At 37.1% G+C, this 21,901-nt stretch overlaps 2 protein-coding genes across 2 annotated transcripts in view; one reads left to right on the top strand and one right to left on the bottom strand.

Moving 5' to 3' along the window:
• CNST (consortin, connexin sorting protein) overlaps positions 1–21,838 on the bottom strand; it is a 41,250-nt gene extending 19,412 nt beyond the window's left edge. Inside the window, exons 1-4 of the mRNA XM_026045897.1 lie at positions 21,723–21,838; positions 20,597–20,704; positions 10,036–10,473; positions 3,536–3,735 (exon numbers count right to left, since the gene is read on the bottom strand). Of these exons, the coding sequence (XP_025901682.1) occupies positions 3,536–3,735; positions 10,036–10,423 (588 nt within the window). The 5' untranslated portion in view covers positions 10,424–10,473; positions 20,597–20,704; positions 21,723–21,838. The remainder of the gene's footprint in view (positions 1–3,535; positions 3,736–10,035; positions 10,474–20,596; positions 20,705–21,722) is intronic.
• Positions 16,107–21,901, top strand: part of TFB2M (transcription factor B2, mitochondrial) — a 16,054-nt gene continuing 10,259 nt past the window's right edge. The window contains exon 1 of the mRNA XM_026045895.1: positions 16,107–16,196. Within this exon, the coding sequence (XP_025901680.1) occupies positions 16,107–16,196 (90 nt within the window). The remainder of the gene's footprint in view (positions 16,197–21,901) is intronic.

Below are 21,901 nucleotides of genomic sequence, written 5' to 3' on the forward strand. Positions count from 1 at the left end.
CTGTAAATGAAAAAAAAGAGAAAAATTAGGATTCTCTAATTTTTATGATCGTGACAACAGCATAATAGCATTCATTTTAAGTATCTGTTTCGCAGATTCATATTTAGTTTGGATAAAAATCAAATGTTCAGACTAAATGCATATATCCTTAGAGCAGGAAAGATGTCCAAAAGAAAACCAAACAAGATAAAAACTGTAAGTTCACACAAATAGATTTAGCTAAATAATAGTTTTTATCTTGCTATAGCAACATATATTTTAGTAATTTTTTGGAGTGATACTACTTTTAGAAGGACCTAGAACAGAAGTATCATGATCATTGAAAATGAGGTGGATCTAAGAGCTTGTGTTCTATTACTGCCCACTTTCATTGTACTACTGACCACTTCTCCCCTCATGTCTGGAAGAAGTAAAATCATGGCTGAGTAGGACCATTTTTCTTCTTAAAGAGACTCATTTAATTTGCTCAGGTGTAACTCCCTAGTTGCACTCCAGTCATATGCCTGAGATTACAATCTTGAAGCCATCAAGGCAGAAGTTTGCTTAAAATTACAGAACAGACCTTCACGTAAGTCACAGGATGAGGATATCTCCCAACAGATACTGCGAGGCTTACAAAAAGTAGCAATATTTGCACTTAAATTGTGCTCCTCGGAGCCCAGCTGCTGGATCAGGGCAACACTGTTCAAGCAGCCTCCTGCGACTTCCTTTCAGGAGGCTGCTCCAAAGTACTGTGAAAAGCTTTCCATAAGAACACCTTGGGCATGCCGATAGAAATAAAACTCTTGCGGTATACCAAGTTACCAAAACTACATATTTTAATTGCAGGCTACTATAGCAATACTACCCTTCCCTAGTGGTGCTTTGCTTTCAACCAGCTCTTGAAAGTCAAAATTGCAAGCCTGGAAGCTGCAGAACAGAAAAATCTGTGTTCCAAGATAGGAAAATCCCTTTGCATCGATCAAGTTGTTCTCTCTTTTTTTATTTTATTTTTTTTTAAATCAGGACTGGCACAAAGAATTATCCCTTGATTTGAAGGGCAAAGACATCATTGTACTACAGTCCATGTAACCATCCCAGAGAACATAGGCATCCAAAGATAGTCAGAAAATGAGCACATTTCTAACTAAAACAGAACTTCGACTTTCGAGCTGATGGTAGGGAGTATTACAGAAAAGATACAGCTGGTTACTGGAAACTAAAGGGTATAACACTGTAGGGAAAAGCTAACACAACAATGGAAACGTCTGACTTCCATTCCTCCCTTTTGAGGAATAATCTTTGAGATTTGCAACAAGAACTTTTTTGTGCTTGTCGGAAAGGTGGGCAAACTTTCCCAGGGAGCTGAGGAATACAGAAGCTTTGTTTGTAAACAGAATAAGACACAAAGAATATAAACCTCGGAAATGCAAACGTTTTGTCTTACAGAACTTTTTCACGGCATCACAGACCTTGACAAGCATTAACTGTGCAATCTTGGCAACACAGAGTATTGCCAATGTTCCTATGGGCTGTACACGGTGCAGTAGGGCCACGCTGGCAAAAAGCAGCTGGTAGCTGCAGAGAGCTGAGACCCCCGAACCTTCAGGTTGAGACATTTCCTCGTCTTCTGACCACATCGATTTAGGCACCCAAAACTTGAAGGTCTTAACAATAAATGGGCAGTTTTGCAAAAATATCCAAGTTGATTGCTCAAAGACAGCAATTTCCTAGAGCAGGCAAGATTAAAAAGTTGGGTGTTGCTGACTTTCAATATTATTACCTATCACAAGACCATTCTGAGTCCAGCACCTCCCAAAAGAAAATTAGTTAAGTGACTTCTTTTTTTCCTGGAGCTGCCAAAAAAGCTCTGCACCTATGTTTATATATAAATGCTTTTAAGAATCCGTAATATATAAATGCGAAACAAATCACATGGATCTCATGCAAGACTGGAAAAAAAAAGTTACATCATATTTTAATTCAAAGATAACCCTAGGACAGTCCATAACAACCTTTAACCATTTAATGCAGGTTTCTCATTAACAATGCTGACTGTTAATAGCACAGAATATTTGACACAGCTCTTGATTTTACACTGCATTAACTTACACAGAAAAAAAAAAGATCAAAACATGACAGAAGAATATTTGTAAGACAACATAAAAGTAGGTTACTGGCAAGTTGTATTAGCAACCTGAGATAAGACTGAAGGTGACAAGTTAACCCACTGGGAAGGAAAAAAAAAAGCTCTTGCTAGAATTAATTTCATGTGAAATAATGAATATTATCTTTCACATCTTGCATTTTTTTCTGGATTAAAGTGTATTCTCTGATCCTTTTAAGTCCTGTTAGCTTTCTTCCAAACATTCCCTTAGAAATTCCATAATATTTTTAGAAAAAAAAAAAAAAAAGTGATGCTTTTTCAATGTTTTTGAATTTGGGAATCCACATTCTATTTTCAGTTCCCGTATGACCTCAAAAAAAGTTGTTCCTTTTGTGGTTTGGCTTCCTCAGCTGTACAGCAGCAAACAGATTTCACCTCTAAAGTGGTGATGATCTTTCTTAAGATTTGTAAAGCATTTCCAGACTCTTGTATGAACTGCACTGTCTTCCCACATGGACCTCTGTACTGACTCATGAGTGACCACCAAATATGACCTGGTTACAAATGCAGTTGATCGACCTTAATGCTAAATTTCAAATAAATTAAGGAACAGTAGGAAATAACTTCACTCAAACACAAATTTTCAAATGAAAAAAAAGTTTAAACAGTCATCCATTTTTTTTCCCAGTAAAAATAAGACAACTTTGTCACATCAAATAACCTATACTAGACACTATAGCCAAACAAGAAGTCTTCTGCGCCAGTGTTAGTCTCACATGACTGAATTATCTGTTAACAGAGCAAGAAGTCTAATCCACTATCCATCTTGTGTCACAGTTTCCAGAAAGAAAAATACACTTGTCAAGTTAGTAAAAAGAGAATGCTTTTCAAATCCTATTGGACTTCTTTTTTTTCTTACAGAGATGGTGACTGTACTATAAAAGTGTATACACTAAGATATCTTGCGCCTTAAATTTGTGCTAGAAACAATATGCAACAGTAAAGATAAATCCAGATTTAAAATGCAGTCTAGCCACCAGTTGTCTTGTCTTTATACAAACGTCCAGAAATCATATACACCTAAGCCATTTACCTAAGTTTTCCTGCCACACTCCAAAATTTCATCATTTGGGAAAAAAAAAAATCTGGCAAAATTCTTCCATGGACAAGAAAAATCTGTTTCAAAATATATTATATCTCATAGGAAACCTATCTTTAAGGGTTTCTTTTTACTGCAGACTATGATTTCAAGGAAATTTTTAGTTTTAATATGCATTAGAGAACCTTAGAGGAGAAATGTGCCTTCACCATCCGTTATATACCCAAACTGCCTGTCTAGATATGGACATTACTTTATGTTTAAATAAGGCTTCTTTTTTTTCCTAATGAAAAAAAATGACCTCAAATAACAACAAAGTTAGTGCAACAACAGAGATGTATAGCAAGTACCTGATGGAGGCACAGAGGCAGTATCTTTGAATCCATCTGCTCAACCTCTTCACGGAGCAAAGAGAAGAGGGACGGCAATGTTTGCTTTTGTTCTTGCTGACAAGAGTCTTCATTTGCCTCATGGGCACCTTCAGCACACACAGGGTCTGGAACAAGAGTGTTTTCCTCCTTAACTGCTGTGGTTCCCACTGAAGGAGCTCCTTTTAAAAGATCAAGTACTCAGGTTAGGATTCATAAACACATCAACTTAAATTTCCAGGAATTTTTCAATACAAAAGCCTTAAATAAGAGCTTGTATTAAATAACATTCTGGTAAATGGACAAAATATTGGTTCTGTCAAGATGAGTTTTAACACATTTGTCTCAATCTCAGCTCACCTACCTGAAAAAAAACACACTAAGATCAGCTCTTTTTGCACATTTCTGTTCCAACTTTGACTTAAAAAATCCAAAAAACACTGAAGTGTTCTTCTACAGAATTATAACAGACCAAGCTGACCAAAAATAAACAGTTGTGACCAATATTATTTTCATCACTTAAAACCAATACTTAAAATTCAGGTCATAGTGGACAGAACTCCCCATAAAACCTGTGATTTTTCATGCAACAGAGACAGCAAGCAGGGCTGCTCACAGTGCAGCTGGGCTCACAAAAGGCCTGAAGAAGAACAGAAAGAAGAGTGGACTCCACAAAGGCAGGGAGCTGTTTGTGTTATCAGCAGATGTTATTGCAGTGGTGACCACGTACTCCAGGAGTTTGCTGGGTCAAACTGGCCTGAGGATTTACCAAGCAGCTGCCTCAAATATGCGAGAACAGAAACGGGCTCTTGTGCCAAGGATCTCAAAAAATACCAGTGAAGGAAAGGTCCTGCTGGAAAGGACGACCTAGGCTGATAGCACAGTGCTTCCTTACAGTGAAAAGAGGATGTTGGAGGACAGAAAGAAGCAGATGGTGATAGTAGGAGCTTCTTTTATGGCACACACAGATAGAAGCCAGGAGGACAACGCGGTAACTCTTGAGCTGAGTGCAAATCGAAACCCTTTTAGACATCTGCATAGCTTACTTGCGAGCCCGGAGGAAAAGCCAGCAGTGGTGGCCCAAGTTGGTACCAATGACACAGGAAAGTGCAAAAACTCAATGTAGGTTCCAGAATGACTTGCTAGGCCAAAACCTGGCACGTGCCCAGTTAATTCCCTACCAATCCACTGTTGCCACTCTGCCACTTCTATAGAAGTGCGAAGGTGGAACATGCATGTGGAGAACTGGCAGTTCACATGAAGGATAATATAAAATGTAACAGCATAAAAATTTTGCAGGCAAGACTTTATGGGTTTACTACACTTTACTGCAAGAAATGTAGGATTCCTTCCTTAGCATATTGCTGCTCACGTGACAGTCACGAGGAAACATTTGGTGAGATTAAGGAAGATGTGAATGGTAGGTAGTGGAGGAGGAGCATCTCATGAGAATGAGGGAAATCAAAGATTTGAAAACAGTAAATGGCACCTTCCCACTATACTGTCTTAGGACCCACCAGAATGGTGTCCCTCTGGATTTCACCATAGGTAGCACAGAACTACGGACCAAGCCGGACCACAACACAGATAATTCTTGCCTGTAAAATCGCTGGCCGACCGTGCAACCCATTATCACAAAGGGCTGCCTGGGGACTGAGGGATCACTAGGGCAGCCCATCTCCAAAAAGTGGCTCTAGAAGAAATCCTGGGGACTCCAGGCTTGGAAGGCTGCCTTCCATTGCCAGGAAGTGCCTGGAGGCGGCAGTATGCAGGATCACAGAGCACATGAAACACTGACCAAGGACGTGAAGCCAGCCCAGCTCCTGTGAAGGTAGAACCAGCTGCACTAACCTGCTGGGCAGCCAATAAAACCTGTGGATAAAGGGAAGGTCCAAGAAAGCCTTGGAAAACATTCCTCCCGCACCTATTAAAGAAAGTAGGCTGACAAAGGACTGAAGGAGACGTTCTGGAAAGATTGGAAGGTAAGGCTTAAAGAACATTTTTTCGGGATAGATAAAGGTCAGTGGTGGGGTTCTCCAAGGATTGATGGGGACAATTTCTATTTGGCATCTTCACTTCCTTCTGTGAGCCACTGTTAGTCAGTGAAAGCTCAAATTGTGCAAACGACACCGAGCTCTAGGCTCTGTCTGCAGAAGAACAATTTGAGATATGATTAAGACCTGTAAGATTAGCACAGACAGCATAAACTGAACAGACTGTTGTCCAAATCTGACATTACTTGATTAGTAGAAATCACAACAGGAGGGAAAAAAAAGTTCACTCTGTATTGACGTGGATAAAATCCTTCTGCATAAAACACATCTTGTTTATTATGGAAATAAGCAGCACATTCTCATTTCAAGAGCTTCTTGCTCTTGAATAAACAACTTCCATGTTGCAAGCAATTGGGAAAGTTACCTCCAACAGGAGAAAAAAAACTTTTCACATTTCCACAAGATAAATTCTGAGCTCTGTCAATATAAAAGAGCAATATTCCACTGGATTTAATTAAAATCTCAAACCTGTACATCATACTGGTACAAGTAAAGCATAAGAAAGAAGTAAATACAGACAAATCAAAACAAGAGTAAAACCACAGCTATTTTTAATCCTATCAAATATATTTTCTGGAATTTCATATTTGTTTAAATTAACTTAAAAATTTTGACTGCATTCAGCAAAACAACCTGCATAGGTGATATAAACTCAAGAACACCAAAATGCACGCAGGGAACTTTGTAAATTCAAGGTGCAATGAGCATGTCTGCTTTCCCGAATGAAGCCCATTTCCTAAAAAACCTGCTCCCCACCAAAAGCGGGACACGTGGGGGCACTGTTTGGGCTAAGCTATGGCTAGCTCCTTCTGTAGGCACGTTCTGCCTCTGTTCCTGCAGCTTGGGCGCTCGGCACAGAGGGTGCAGTGAGCACATTTCCCAAACTCTGTGTTCCTTTCAACTGAAGCCCTAAAGCGATGGTTCAGGGTTAGGATTTAGGGCTCAAGAAAGGTCTTCATGTGTCAGCTGAGAACTCCACTATTACCTTCCCTTCTTATAAATTCTTTATTAAATAAGCTTTGCAGAACAGGAGCACCTGTAGTTGCACTAGTTTTTGCTTTGCTTTTTGTTTTTGCTGCTTGTATTGGCAGACCAAAGGATGGGTGTAGCTTAACATTGCTTTTCCACTACCAATTTATGTCCCTGCTTTGCCAGTATTTGTTCATGAAGTCAGAAAGGAGGATCCAAATCCTTTGGCAAACCTTTTGCCTCAGAAAGACACCTCTCTTCAAACTTGACTATATCAAGCAGTTAATCATCTGCAACATCAAAATATGAGTATTGTTTGAAACATTCTCAGTAGCAAGTACCATGGAAGCCTGCATTTTAGTATTGTTGTGGTATTGTTGCTAGCTAGTAGTTTATACACTGAATTTTATGCCTATATACAGCTGTGCTGTGACTCACCTGGAACAAATTCTGCCTTCTATTTACTCCATTAATTCTCAAGCAACACTTTACAGGCATTCAAGCTACTTCTACCTGGTTTTATTTTAACCTGAAGAGAGCAGCTGCTCCTTAGCAGTATTGCAAGCTGGAACTTTTCTTGAGGCAGTAACACTTAGCAACGCTATTTCATTAAAGGTGTTAGCAGCTAAGATCCCTCCATTTTGTTCTTCTACTTGCCTGTTCTTCTTTGTTTCTAACAGAAAAGGGGTGCGCAGCACCGCATTCTTCTGGAGTTCTTCAATTTTACTGTAACAGCAGGTTATTTTTCATTAAAGGCAGGTGTTCCATGCTTTTTTCCCCCTCTCACATTTTAAAAGTCAAGACTGTTTTTGCCCCTCACCCACTTCGCACGATATTATATAGAAAGTCTTCTTGTTCACAGAATGGTTGAGGTTGGAAGGGACCTCTAGAGATCACCTAGTCCAACCTTCCCTCCTGCTCCAGCAGGGACACCTAGAGCATGTAGCATGTTCCATACCAGAAAGGGACCAAAGCCTTTAATGAAAATAAATTTGAAAAAAATACCAGAAGATAACAACTATCCAATGGTTGCACCACATAACAACTATCCAATGGTTGCACCACTCACTGAAAACACAGCAGAGACCTCAGGTCAAGTCACTGCGCAGCCAGATTTACAGTAGAGGTTTCAACAATGTTTTGATGCCCACCTGGTATGTTAATAATTCCTATGACATGGAATTAAGTTTTCTTAAGAGTTACACTGGAGCAGCCCCACACTTGTGAGAAGTTCCCATTTTGACAAGCTGAACGTATGAATAAAACCAGGACAAATGCATTTCTAAGTGCTTCTTTTTTTGTTGCTTGGTCTGTGCCTCAGGTAATATGAAATTAAGGTGCCCTTGCTCCCCGCCTGGGAATGAGTCAGAGGTTAATAGCAATAACTGCTATGAAATAAAAACCATGGATTTTGTTCTCTGTTTTCTATTTGAATTTTAATTACTATATTGAATAACAGCAGTCTAGTCTTCCCACCCAATCTGCTGGTACAGAAAGTGTGTAATTAAAAAAAAAGTTTTAATAGCAGAAAGCTGATTAAGACTGATTCACTCCAGAACTATTTTTTTAAGGGAAAAAAGGACCAACAAATATTTCAAAAATATGTAATTTTTGAGACAAAACTGTCTTGGGGAGGGGGAAGGGGAAAAGAGATACAGATGGTTAGAGGTATCTCTAGCAGACCAAGCTCCAGATCTTGTTTGGGGCAGCACAGAACCTTAAACAGAATTAGATAGGCTGATTTTTTTTTTTTTTTCCTCAGTTTGACTCATTTATGTTCATCGTTGCAACACCTAAACACGTTATAACCACTTCTCCTTCCTCGTTATCCTCAAGCTAGCCCAGAAAGTAGTTGAATAATTTACAGTAAAAGTATATGGGGCAGAATTTAACTTGAGGAAAAATGACCAAGGGGCAGCCATCGTGCTATACGGGTGAATTGCACAGCATGATTTCACAACATTATGTCAGAACTGATCATTTGGGGGGAAAGAAGTTGAATTTATTTTCAGAAAACAAGGATAATTTGAGTTCTGGCTTTATAAATGTGTATTTTAAGCAGATGACACTTCATGTATCACTACCGTTATTGTATTGAAGCTGGTAGAAGTTAGTAAAAGGATTCCAAGTATTGTATGCAGACACTCAGGAACTGCCAAGGTCATAATGGAACAGGGCTTGTTCGTTTGGATTCAGTATTTCATCCCACCAAACAATTTTTAACTTCGCAGAGTTCTGTCATGCTCCAAGTCAGATACTGCCATTCTCTCTGACACGGTATTTTTAGGTCTCTGGACTTTTTTTTTTTTTTCCTTTAAATATATTTTTTCACTTTCTACTTTTTGCCTAAAAATTGCCAGCTATTGAGTGCAGCTGCTTTTGTGGTATGTTTGCATCATTTGATTGCATTTATCAACAAGAATACAAGTTAAGGAAGAAATAATATGGACAACAACTTCCAGTTTTCAGTTATATTTCTGCCTTTCTTGTTATTACACTATACCTCAGATACTTCTGTTTACAAATCCTTATTATATTTTAGCAACTTGTCTTCTGTTATTCTCATCACAAATGACTGTTGCTCAATTACTTATTCCAATCACTCTGTTTTAATTAAATATTAAATTTAATTAAATATTCTGTTTTTTAAATATTAAATCTCTTGCTGAAATGTATATTTCTGGTTTTCTAAACAGGTACGATTCAATGGCTCTCTGTAACCTTGGAAGAAACCAGAAGGATGAGACACCCATTTCAATTCATACATTTGCAGTGCTATAACACATATGTCTTATGGTCTACGGCACCCAATATAGTAAGATGCTGTGTTGAAGCAAATGTATCCTCTTGATCTACAAAGGAAAGGGGCATCTCAAATATGAATATTTATTACATATGCCTATTTTCCTTATCCAATTTGAAACACCTAAAGGAGAAGTAATATTAAAAATGTGCAGATGCACATTTGTTGAACACATTACTCAAAATATAAATCCCCGCACTAGGCATTCAGCTTTGAAAGAAACTAACGATCATGGCAGCAGGCCAAGATCAAGATATTTGGTGCTGATGCCAACACTTCAAATCTTGACACTGAAACCACACACCAAAATTATCTTGCAGCGAGCACTCAAATGATCAAACATATTGCCTGTATTTCCGGCCTATATGATTCAGAATTTAGCAGAATTTCCACATTGAAACTGTGCACCTCTCTCTGGTCTCGCCTCCTCGCATGTTCCATTTCCTACACATCTAATTTAAACACTGAAAAACATGGAGAAAATCTAAAATTTCATCTGCTTTAGAATTGTTAACAATTCTGAAAACAGTATTTTAATGAAGATTACAAACAGTTAACATGGCAACTAAAATATCTATTTCTTATTAGTTCACAGATTAGAACTACGATTTGATTATCTGAAGCAAACTCAACAAGCCAAATTTTTTAGAAAGTACCTTTAGATTTTTTACTGGAGCCTCTTTTGCTTCTTGGGCTTCTTTTTCCACCCGCCTGTTTTTCCGTAGCTGGCTTTTTCTCCAGCTGGGGCTCCACATGGACACTTACAGATCTCCTCTCAGTCTCGCTTTCCTTACAGCTTGGGGCACAGCCTCCACTGTCCGTATTTTCATTGTTATTGATGCTGTCCTGCTCACCCTCATTCTGTCTTCCCATAGCAGTGTCACTACTAGTTAAAACCTCATTCCCATCACGGTCAAGTTGATTCTCATTTTCATCAGATGAAGATACCAAATGAGATGCCAAACCTTCCACCCTACAGTCAGCAGACAGACTGTCCTTTGAGTCTATTCGTAGATCATTTGGTGGAAATTCTCTGTCATCCATTAGAGCGTTACTTGGCGAACCATTTAATCTTTCTTCAAATATTTTTTGACCTAAAATGTAAAATCAGAAAATGTATTTATATATTGTGGTGGATATGTAACCTCATGCCTAATTCCAGCCAACAAAGAAATACAATAGCCAAGTAATATAGCATAAAAGTATGGGGATATTCTTTAAAAGAGCAATCCATTTCCCCCACTGCAATTTTAAAGCAAATTACACCTACAAATAAAATATTTATAAACTTGTATTTTTATCTAATTACTACTGATTCCAATTACAGGACCAATAATATATCCTTGATCTTCACAACAATGCTTATAATGTTACTGAGAAAACAAGAGAAAACAGAGAGATGAACAAGATGTACCAGCCCATATACATCAATTGGTAAAACACAAATATTCTTGTTGCATAAGATCATAGCTTTCTTAGGGAAAGAAAAAATAGACTAGCAAGGAATAAAAGCAGAAAAACCTCCAATTCTGTCACTCATCATTTCCAATATGCAAATAAGCTTAATTCTGTTAGAAGCATTAGATGCCAGTGGAACTTGTTTATTGACTCAATTTATCGCTTTATTTTCAAGTAAACACTCAACAAGTCTTCAGTATACACAGAAGCAGATGGTTTGTTAATTAGAAAAAACCCTAATCCACCACCTACTCACAACAGGGTTCATCTTTCCCTTTTCGCAAACATGTAGCATTAGCCAACACTGCACTTAGATTCATGTTTACAGGGGAAAAAGAGGAGAGGGAAAGAAAAAAAAAAAAGTAACTTAGCAGGAGTTACATGTTTCTTTAGGAAGGCTGTTACACTTGATTTAGTTGTGTTTACCTTTTGCTTTTAGAAGCACAGCAACCCCGCTTGTTTAACTTACCAGCTATGTTGATGACATACTGTTCCATGTACCTCATATTAGATGTATCTCATGTGCTTTAAATAGTAAAGCCCCAAACTGCCGAGCACCTTTGTGTTGTGGAAGAGCTCAGACAAGCACCCTTAAACAACTTCCTACCCTTTCTCTCAAGGAAAAAGGCATTTTAGAAAACCTGTCTTAACCAGGTTTTCTTCTATCTCACACTGTAGCACCTAACACTGAAACAAATGGAATTCATACACACTAAAATGCAAGATGCTCTCTCGTTTTACTTGTTAGAATTCATATTGCAGAAAAGCAAGCAAACAAAAATGCCTTAGAAGAAAAAATATTCCTGTGTATGAAAGGGAAATTATTTACATTAAAGATTACCAAAAATATTTTCCCAAATTTATTTTCCTATGCAACTTCCACAGCTGCTACAAGGACTAAAAGAATACAAATATGACTGCTGTCTTCAAGAAGGAAGTGCAGGGAACTACAGGCCAGTCAGCCACACTTGGATCCCTGGAAGGCGATGCAGCAAGTAAATCTAGCAACCATTTCCAAACATGAAGGACAAGAAGGTGATTAGGAGTAGTCAGCATGGACTTAAGCTGAAAATCGGGCTTAACCAACCTGAGAGCCTTTGATGATGAGATTACTAACTTCATGGAAGAGGGGAGAGCAGTGGATATTGTTTATCTCAACTTCAGTAATGCTTTTCACACTGTCACTCAAAATGTCCTCAGAGCAGCTGTGGAAGCACGTGGACAGCGGACAGCGAGGTGAACTGATCAGCAGCAGGAAGCCCAGCTGCAGGCCAGTCACTTGTGGCATCCCCCAGCCTCAACACTGGGGCCGCTATGGTTTAACATCTTCATTAACGAGGTGCTGGGACCAGATGTACCCTCAGCAAGCCCGCAGATGATACAAGCCTGGGAGGGATGGCTGATACACAGCACAGGGTTGCGCTGCCCTTCAGAGAGGCCTTAAGGCTGGAGAGATGGGCAAGTGGGAATCCCATGAAGTTCAACAACAGGAAAAATAAAGTCCTGTACCTGGGGAGGAAGAATCCCAGGTACCAGTACAGACACCAGAAATTCAACAGAAGCAACAAAACAAAAATCAAGAAGCCCTAATACCAATCTCCTGTGTCTATCAAGAGATAACCGTTTCTTCTTATTGAAAATAGCAATCACGGGTAAAACAGAAACCTTAATACATCTGAACTTGCTGTTTTCCATTAGGTTGCACAAAACAAAGCAAAAATGCTTTTTGACAAGTGACATTTTCTATACAGGAAGTTAATATTTTGATAGAAAATACTAAATCATTTCCTTTTAACATCTGGTTAAAATGATAGTCACTTCCCTGTTGAGACACTGGAAAACATACATAGCTAATGCAGATCAGCATTTCCTGGGGTCTGGTTTTAAACTCTATGCTTCTGAGAATGGAAGTAGCCCTTAAAACAAGGCTTTCTCTTCTACAATCCATCCAAAGAGAGCTGGTTTGAAATAAATAAATAAATAAATTTTAAAAAAAATCCAAACTTTTAAACTTTTTTTCCCAGTTTCAGTCTTGCTATCTGCTTTTGACTTCACCAAGGCACAAGGTAGATACAGAAGGGCACCTACACCCTGTGAGTGTGAACCACTATCTAGCTCTGTCTAAAAGCAGAAGTAGGAACATTTATTTATAAACAATAGAATTAAAACATTGGTGATTTGAACTATATTTAACAGACCATTAACATATTGTGCTATAATCACTATGGTTATAACAAATCCAAAATAAAAGGGAAAATATTTTGCTCTATAATAAACTGTATATTATTTGCTTGTAGTGAAATAGCACACACATTAAAGAAATATTATGATACTCACTTCTGTTGAAAGTAGTGCAATTTCAAATTAAAAAAGCCCATGTTCTGCAGTGCTCTCATTTCACATAACCTCCAAGACTTTTTCAGTTTCAGTGTGTGTATATAGTACTGCATTGCTTTGCTTCTGTCAGGTCTCATTACAGAAACATTACCTTAAAAACAAGTGCTTGCCCTGTTCTCTTTAAAAAGGTAAGAACTTGAAGCTGTCCTGACTTGGCACAGTGGAAGTCTAAAGAAGGCCTAAAAACAAAGATCTCATATTGACACTTGGTTCCTGCAAACAAGGTGGGTTTTGAGGGGAATGTTTATTGAATTATTAGTATTGTATTCCATTTGCTTATCTCTAAAATATTTCACAGCATAGATCAGGATCATCACACTGTCTGCTAGGAAAAGACAAGATGTCTGAACATTCACAAAGCTCATGGCAAATCTTTTTTCAATTTCTGTTTACTGCCTTCATATAATTCCTAAGCTGTAGATAGTATTTTACCTCTCTCATTCTCATAGCACTTAATTATTCTACATTAATTATATAAACTTAAGTCTTTCAATTCCTCTTTGAAAATGTAGCCTTCCCATCAGCTCAAAACTGAATGGGCATTTCAAATTGGTTCTCTGAGTTAATTCTACCCAATCTTTTCAATAATTTTGCAATAAAACAATTATGAATTCAGTCTTCAAAAATCCTTAGGACTGCTTCTAATTGCAGATTTTATAATTCAGTTGTAGAAATGTAAATGATTCAAAAGGAAAAAGTGAAATTCTCCAAGACAAACCAAATATTCTGTGTCTGATATTCTTCTAAAAAATCCATCTATAGCACATAGGATATAACCAGTCAATCAGCTGATCTATTGGAAAATATCCCAGGGATAGCAAAAAGAAAACTGAACACGAGGCGTTGACTTTTTTCCCTCAAGATATGGTACAGCAAGGTTCAAGAGAATTCATTAGGCCCTGTCAGAAGCTGTTCAATAACAGCCATAATCTAGTTTAGGGCACAGTGCATACAAAAAAGTTGTATACAAATAAGAATGTAGATCACAGTGAGGTAAGAATTTTAGAAAGAAGAGTTTGTTTGGTACTGGTACAAAAATGTTTTATAAATTGACTGATGCAAAAACTATAATGGCCAGAAAAAAATGAAAATGTGCACCTCAAGTTATTACTGCAAATTTGCTTCTGCATACATGGAAGAATATTAACTTTATTTAATGAACAAGTATTTTTACTTACCAATGAAGATGCATAGCAATGGAGGGGAAGCTCTAGAAAGCCTAGTACAGTAGCTACATGGCACAATTCAAGCACAATAAAGCTACACACAATATACTCTTACCAGTTTATTACCTTGGAGTAAAACTGACAATATTTACTACATTGTTACAAGAACTAATAAACAGGAGAAAAAGAGTTTCTTTTGAGAAAAAGAAACTTTCATTTGAAAGGACAAGTCATACAAAGCAGCTGATGAACATAGGCAGGAGATTCCATTAAGAAACACCCAATTAAGAAACACAACTCATACTGTATAATGTGTGGTTTTTCTACAACTATTCACTTCTTTGACTGATGTGGAATGCAAAACATCCCTGAGGCAAGTGGCAACGTTAATGCCAGACTGCTCCAAGTGCCTCCAGCACACCCCAGCCAAGAGGAAAACCAGGGACATGGGCAAACAGCTAAAGCTGCACTGACCCTCGCTCGGCTGGCTGCAGGAGGAGGGGGCAGCAGACAAAAAGGGGAGGCATTTCATTTGCATCTCCCAAGGCCGGACCACTTCTAGCTAGGAGAGCTATTCCCTGCTTTGTGCTATATGCACAAGATGTGATGGGTGGCGTGCTGCAAAAAGGCTGCCTCTAAAGGAGGAAAGGAAATTTGTGTGTACAACTTCGTTATCCAACCTGACACTCCTGCAGAAGAAATATTACAAAGCTGTTGTGTTGTCTCATAGCATGCACTCATTAGTGGTTTATCTTATCACAAGATAATCTGATGTGCAATCCCCTTACAGGTTAGCCTCACTATGAGAGAATCTCATTAACATCCTCCTGATTGGGTTCAGTCTCTCCTATGTTCTGCCTTGTAAGAACGGACTAGGAGTAAAAATACCTTAAATATTTTTCTTCTTCCGCATGTCAGATACATGATTTAGAAGTTTCGTCTCTTCAAACATGCTCAGACTGGTATCCTCCAGGAAGTACTCAGAAGCAGGAGTGTTTATCTAATTTTACTTAATTTACAAAAAATATCTGAGCAGCAACAGTTTAGTGGTTTGGCACTTTCTGGCAGTAAAATGATATTTCTCAAGTGACACTGATATTTAAAGGCACAATGATCTTTCCATTTATAAATAGCTAGAATAGTCGAGTTCAGGGAGGAAGTTCCACATGTTATTTTCAACTTCTAAGCCTCATACTACTTATTCACAGCTTTAACACATAATGATGAGAATACAGAGCCAGACATAATTCACTCTTCCACACTTACCATTACTATAAAAATATGCTTTGGTCATTAGACAAACCCAAGCTGTTTGTCTGAAAGCAAATAAATATATTTTATTAGAAAACAGAGTTGAGGAAAACTTTTGTACAACAAGCTCTTTTTTGCTACTCAAACACTGATTAGTCTCCCGAGTGTATTATAAGGCACTTCATATAAGCTTTGAAATTTATACCAGAAAAGTTTGAAACCCACACTTGGGTACACTGAACAATATGAGAGCAAAATTAACACATTAAACAACAAGTTCTTTTTTTTTTTTTTTTTTTTTTTTTTGCTATCATCTGTAGCAAAATTCAGGATCATTTCTCAGATGGAAGTAGTAAGACAGTGGAACACACTGCCATAAGAGAATAAAGACTATTTATCACTGCAAAGCTCTAAAACATGCAAGACGAACATTGGTTAAGAATGACCCATGCGTAATGGGTCCTGCCTCGGGGTACATGAATCGCCATTTAACTCTTACAAACAGAATTAATTTGCCTTTTGCCCTCATTCACCTTTTCTTTCAGGTGAACAACCCCTTATTTGCTTTTATACTTCCAAATACATGCACAAATCTGATAATAAAGTATAATAAGAATTAAAAAATTGCCACTAGACAAATTTACACAAGTACTTCATCCATCCAAAAATCATTGTCTGTATAACTTCCAGCTGAAAAATAAACAAATACAGTGAGTTTGCCACTTACTCAACCATCAACAAGAGGGTTTTTTGCTTGCTTGTTTGTTTTTGTTTTGTTTCTCCAAATCAGGCAGTGCTGAAAATGAATTTTTGGTCACATTCACTAGTTGGTTTTATATTTTAGCAAAGAAGAATGGTCCATGAATATGAGCAACTAAGACCAAATCCTTTTCCTTTACTCTGAACTTCCTGTATGAAGTCGGTCAAACGACTTCATCTCTTTATTTATCTAGCCCTTAAGTGCAGAGGTGAGAACGCAATCTTGTATAAACAGGCACACACTAACCAGATGACAAGCGTTCAAAATTAATCACTGGTATAACCTGTCTGAAATTAATGAAACTGTGACCACTTAGCCCCGTGGTGACTTAAGCCCTGAATGCTGTTTTATCTTTCCCCTTTTCAACAGGAAGTTATTAGGGTTGCTTATTTTAGCTCTCAATGTGTAAATAGATGCTGGCTATAAGAATTGTCACTAATAACTGGCACTCACTTTTGAGTAAGTCTTGGAGAGGCGTCCTGAATTGCACAGTTAGCAGTTTCTCCCTATTAGAATGTGAACATATGTTTGTACTTGGATCTGTAAAGAGTCAGACATCTAAACCTGTATTATATCTTTTTCTTCTTGAAAAAAACTTATTATTAAGACAAGTTTTGGTAGTTTCCATTACAAAAAAAAAAAAAAAAATCCATTAAAAAAAATCTCAAACCATTTTACAAAGACTAGAACTTAACATCACTTCTGTGATAAGAATAAAACTCATCTCACTTAACCACAAATAGTTTAAATGTTTTCAAGACAATCAGAATCTACTGAATGTTTATTTTTTTTTTTTTAATACTGATTTTGGTTTAATTCAGTTCTAAAATAAAATATTTGAATAGTCCTCCTTAAGAAAATATAAATACTGATCAGAAACTAAGCAGCCAACAAATCTGCATTGGATAAATGGTAACTTTGTGCATCAGCCACCTAAAAACCTCCTGGGATCAAATGTGTAAGGGCTGCACTACGAACCTGATTTTACAAAGACATGGATAAAGGAATATGCTAAAATATTGCTGAACAATTTACAACCTTTTAAGTTCCAGAATAGATATTACCTGATTCATTTTGCCATTATTCAAGGATAACACTATACAATTGAAATGCTAGTGCGCATGACGGAACATTTAGATGCTAAAAGCACAAAATCGCATGTTTTAACCATTAGGAAAGAATCAAAATATATACTACAAATCACACTAATCAATTAATTAATTAGCTCCTAAATAATTTCATCAAGGCCAGAACCAACTATGAATAGAAAACTGTCCTCATATTTCAATTCAACTACACTAATATTTTAATGACTCAAAATATTCTTCAAGTGAGCTAGAAGTCTTCTTAGCAAATGTCCACTTTACAAAGATAGAACACATATTTGGATTAATATTTTTAATAGCTATTTTTAATCAACTTTCCTCTTAGCGTAATACTAATTTTCCAAACAAAAATAAAAAGAAGAAAACTTAAAACCATCCCATAGGTGGAAAATAACAGTTTTAAAGCTCAGATTTTATTAGGTCAAATGTTAGCAATTCAGTTTGAAGAGAAGATGGAGTATGAGGAAAACAGGAGAAAGAACTCCATGCCTCTAAGCAATTGTGTTCCAAAAATGCAAGCTTGTAGCACACCAAAATCAGTGTGCACAAATATTATACATACCATTTCTCCTTTGCATTATCCTTATCTTACAGGTTAGCAATTCATTTTCAAAGACATTTCAATAATATATTAAGTAGATTAAATGCATTAAAATGTTTTGTGCAACACACTTGTGGGCAAGAGCTTACTAGATTATTCCAGATTAAAAAAAAATAGAAATAGAAATATGGGTTGAATGAATTTGAGAGTCAAGCACATGTCAGCCCACTTTGCTATCAGAATTCAATAAAGAACAATTCTCTCAGAGAAGTAAAATGGAAGATTCACTTGTTTTAATGTTTTCTTACCCATGTTTACAGCATTTTAATAGGTTTTTTGCACACACACAAAAATATTTGCAGTAAATATAGTGCTGATGAAAGGTGGCAGATTGATAGCCCCAGAGACTGAGTAGCTCTGTATACACAGAACAGATATAGCACAGAGTGAGAAAGGCTGTACCCCTGCCAAAACGCCTTACAATACACAGCTTATGCAACAGCCTTCACACTAAAAACTCCTTAGCCTCTCCACTGAAAACACCCAAAATACTGATGCTTAGTGTTCATTATAAGGCAAAATAGATCTGGACAATGTTAATAACATCAGTAGTGACAGAACTCCAGTCACCAGCTCATTTAAGATTTTTTTTTCTTTTTGGTGCAGAATGGCTCTGTGAACTTTGCTGCAGTGCTTGCAAGCCTGCAAAATCTGACTGTACCAGGTGTGAAATCCTTCATTTTTAAATACCATTCTATTACAACAGAAAAATAAGTAATGAAGAGTGGTTTAGCAGAGAATTTCTTCAAATACCCCACATTAACATGCAAGACCAGTGCTTAGGAATAAACCCAAATAGCAAGTATATTAACAGCTCCACTTAAGGGTGCCTGGGCACTCTCTAATGATCTGCATAATTGATCGAGCCCTGTTTAAAAAGACAGTAACTCCAGGTTAATCTGGGTTTTTTTTTTTTTTTTTTTTTTTTTTTTTCCTCCCCAGTGTTTCCAGTGCCAGGCTGGAAGTTTTCTATACTGTCACAAGGAACAGACAGGTTTCCAGGCAACCTAGGGCTCTTAATTCCCGTGCTACTAGTAAGTTTGACCAAATAACAGAAGAAAACACCAGGTCTCCCCAGTCCCCTAGCCATTTCTCACTTTTGGCAGACTACACATATGAAAAAAAAACAACCAACCAAACAAAAAAAGGCAGTAACTCGAGGCTTACAGACTGTAGTGGCTCTAATTGCAGTAACAGCTGACTTCACTATAAAGAAGAACTTTCATTTAGCAGGCAGATGTCCAATATAACCAACAGGTTGCAAACTTTCAGCATTTCTCAAACCAGATCGAGGCACAGGATTAAATGTCACTCCAATCCTCGGGATTTTTTTTATGCATTTGTAGGGAAAGGGAAAAACCAACGAACCAGACAAATAAATGAGGCTACTCTGAATCATTTTCAAAAACAACTCTTCCCAGAGATTATTTACAAAGTTTTTGATTGCGTTTGACATGCCCTGGGTGCACAATCTTTATATTTTTGAAGAAAACTCTTCCCACTCCTTTACTACTTTCCAAGGTTACCATCTGAAGTACTATAACTTAAATACACCAATCAACATATAAGTTAAAAGGATAATTCTGTGACATTTTGCATTGCAGCAGGACACAGAGAAGTTTCTGTTACTTTAAGTGTGCAGGAAGTGAATTCATTTTCTTCTCAGAAAGGATTAAATTTTATGGATATATTTTAGAGTGATTTAACTGTCAAACAGGATATACTGAAGAAAGATAAAGAGGTAAGTTTATGAAATAATGAGCAGCTAAGAAATTAAACCTGCATTCTAAGCTAATCAGGAGAATCTAATGACAAGTCTCACAAAAAAAAAAAAAATATGATTCTGACATTACTATTAGCATACTTTTTTGTGCATGAGTGTATTTCTACTAAATTTGTATGTAAAATGATGTATGGAGACAAGAGTTCAAAAATGTGAGATCAAGGTATACGTACATGCTCATGTATGTGCTAACACTTAGAGGTGTTTAGCAATACAATATAAATATTATTAGCATTATATAAATAAAATTATAATACTTAAATATTAACTTTAAAAATAAGCTGTATATGAGCCATATAAAACTAAACTAAACTAAAATACAAAAGACATTTAGAACCATGGAGAAGAAAAACATTTTTTAACTCACCTCCTTGACCTAAAGAAATAACTAGCACTTTTGGTTCAAACATAGGTGGGAATCCAAACAAATAGGTGACCCTTTTGTTTCTTAAATGAATTATTGATTAGAAGGAAACAATAATTTCAGTGTGCCCAACAATGAACTTAATTACAAAGACACCTTCACTAGGTAAAGCTATAAATTCAAACATTTGCCTGTGGCAGCAGCTAGATTAAACTAAAAAATCCATGCCATGTAATCAACTTGAATCTTTAAGTGTGCTTGGGATACACACCACTGTATTAGACTACTTCCTGCTCTTCAGTTTCTAAATAAAAGAAGATACAAAACTTACCATCTTCCTAAGGCTTTAACAGTTCTTAAAGGGTGACGACCAGGTATGAAAGAGGTAGTTCTTTATGCTTGTAAGATTCAGTATACAAATATCTGATAGGCTCTTCTTCTATGAGAAATAAGAATGATAAATTTATCCTCAAGAATCTCATAGTTTGATACAGGCAAGAGTTATGCTAAAGCAAATGCAAATACGAATTAAAAAAAAAAAAAAAAAAGTATAATTTCTAGTTTGTGAAGAACACCAGGGCAAGCCTTCAGGCCTTGCCCAGCCACCATTCCACTGGATAATCACAATAACTCTGCAGAGCCCATTAAAGAAAATCTTAAGTGTTGCAACTGGTAACAAAAGTTTCCAGGACACTTTAATAAACTTTAAAATACACAGTACACAAACTGATAACATAGTAACTATTTTTCTATGTTTTTCTATGGACATAGCTTACTGTTAACTTTAAAAGGGATAGTAAATTAGGGCATTACTAAAGTGTTTCTCAAATTAAAAACGAGTTCTTCTTCATTTTCTAAAATTCCTAAGAATTACCAAACCATCAAACTAATTAGAGAGGAACAAGGCTATATAAAAGTCCAGTTTAAAAATGAATTGAGGTCTATCCCATGATCCTGCTGAACAGTCTGCACATTTCCCTTAAGACAAAATGAAAACTATTGCATTGCTCAGTATAAAAAAGCAAGTTATTTAAAAGTAAATCACAAATACAAGGAAGAGCTTCATACAATAAGGCCTTTGTAGTCTTTGCTAAATTCATCCCAGTCCCCTCCACATGTTACATGCAAATATAGCAAGTAGTAAATAAAAAATAATGCACAATTTTACTTGTGTTCTGGGCTCTATTTAAAACAAGCGTGTTAAGCAAAATTACACTTTTTAATTCAGTAGTGGCCAAGTGATCCTTTTTTCATTTTACAAATATGGATAGAGATATGGGAGATTAAGTGACTTATTCAAAATCACACAGAACATCTGCATCTGAGCCATTAAGTTGCGGACCTCCCTTACGTGCGGTGCAAGCACCACAAGAAGTGGGGAGCGACGTTTGGGAGGATTCTCCAAAATTCTGGAGGGATTTCGGAGGATTCTCTCCCTCCTTCCCTGGGCCACCCACCTGCCACTGACCGTGTTAAAACCACAGCGGGGGAGAAGAGCTCGAGTCATTCCAAGCTTCACCCGACTTGGATGCATTTTTAAGACGCCTTGAAAGCGGCTGCTTGTTAAGGGACGGGGTCAGCACTACGAACGGCCGCACTAAAGAGAACACCACACGCGGGAACGACCGCACCGAGG

The sequence above is a fragment of the Nothoprocta perdicaria genome, unplaced genomic scaffold (assembly GCF_003342845.1).
Source record: "Nothoprocta perdicaria isolate Ctin4 unplaced genomic scaffold, notPer1 scaffold_414, whole genome shotgun sequence".
NCBI lineage: Eukaryota > Metazoa > Chordata > Aves > Tinamiformes > Tinamidae > Nothoprocta > Nothoprocta perdicaria.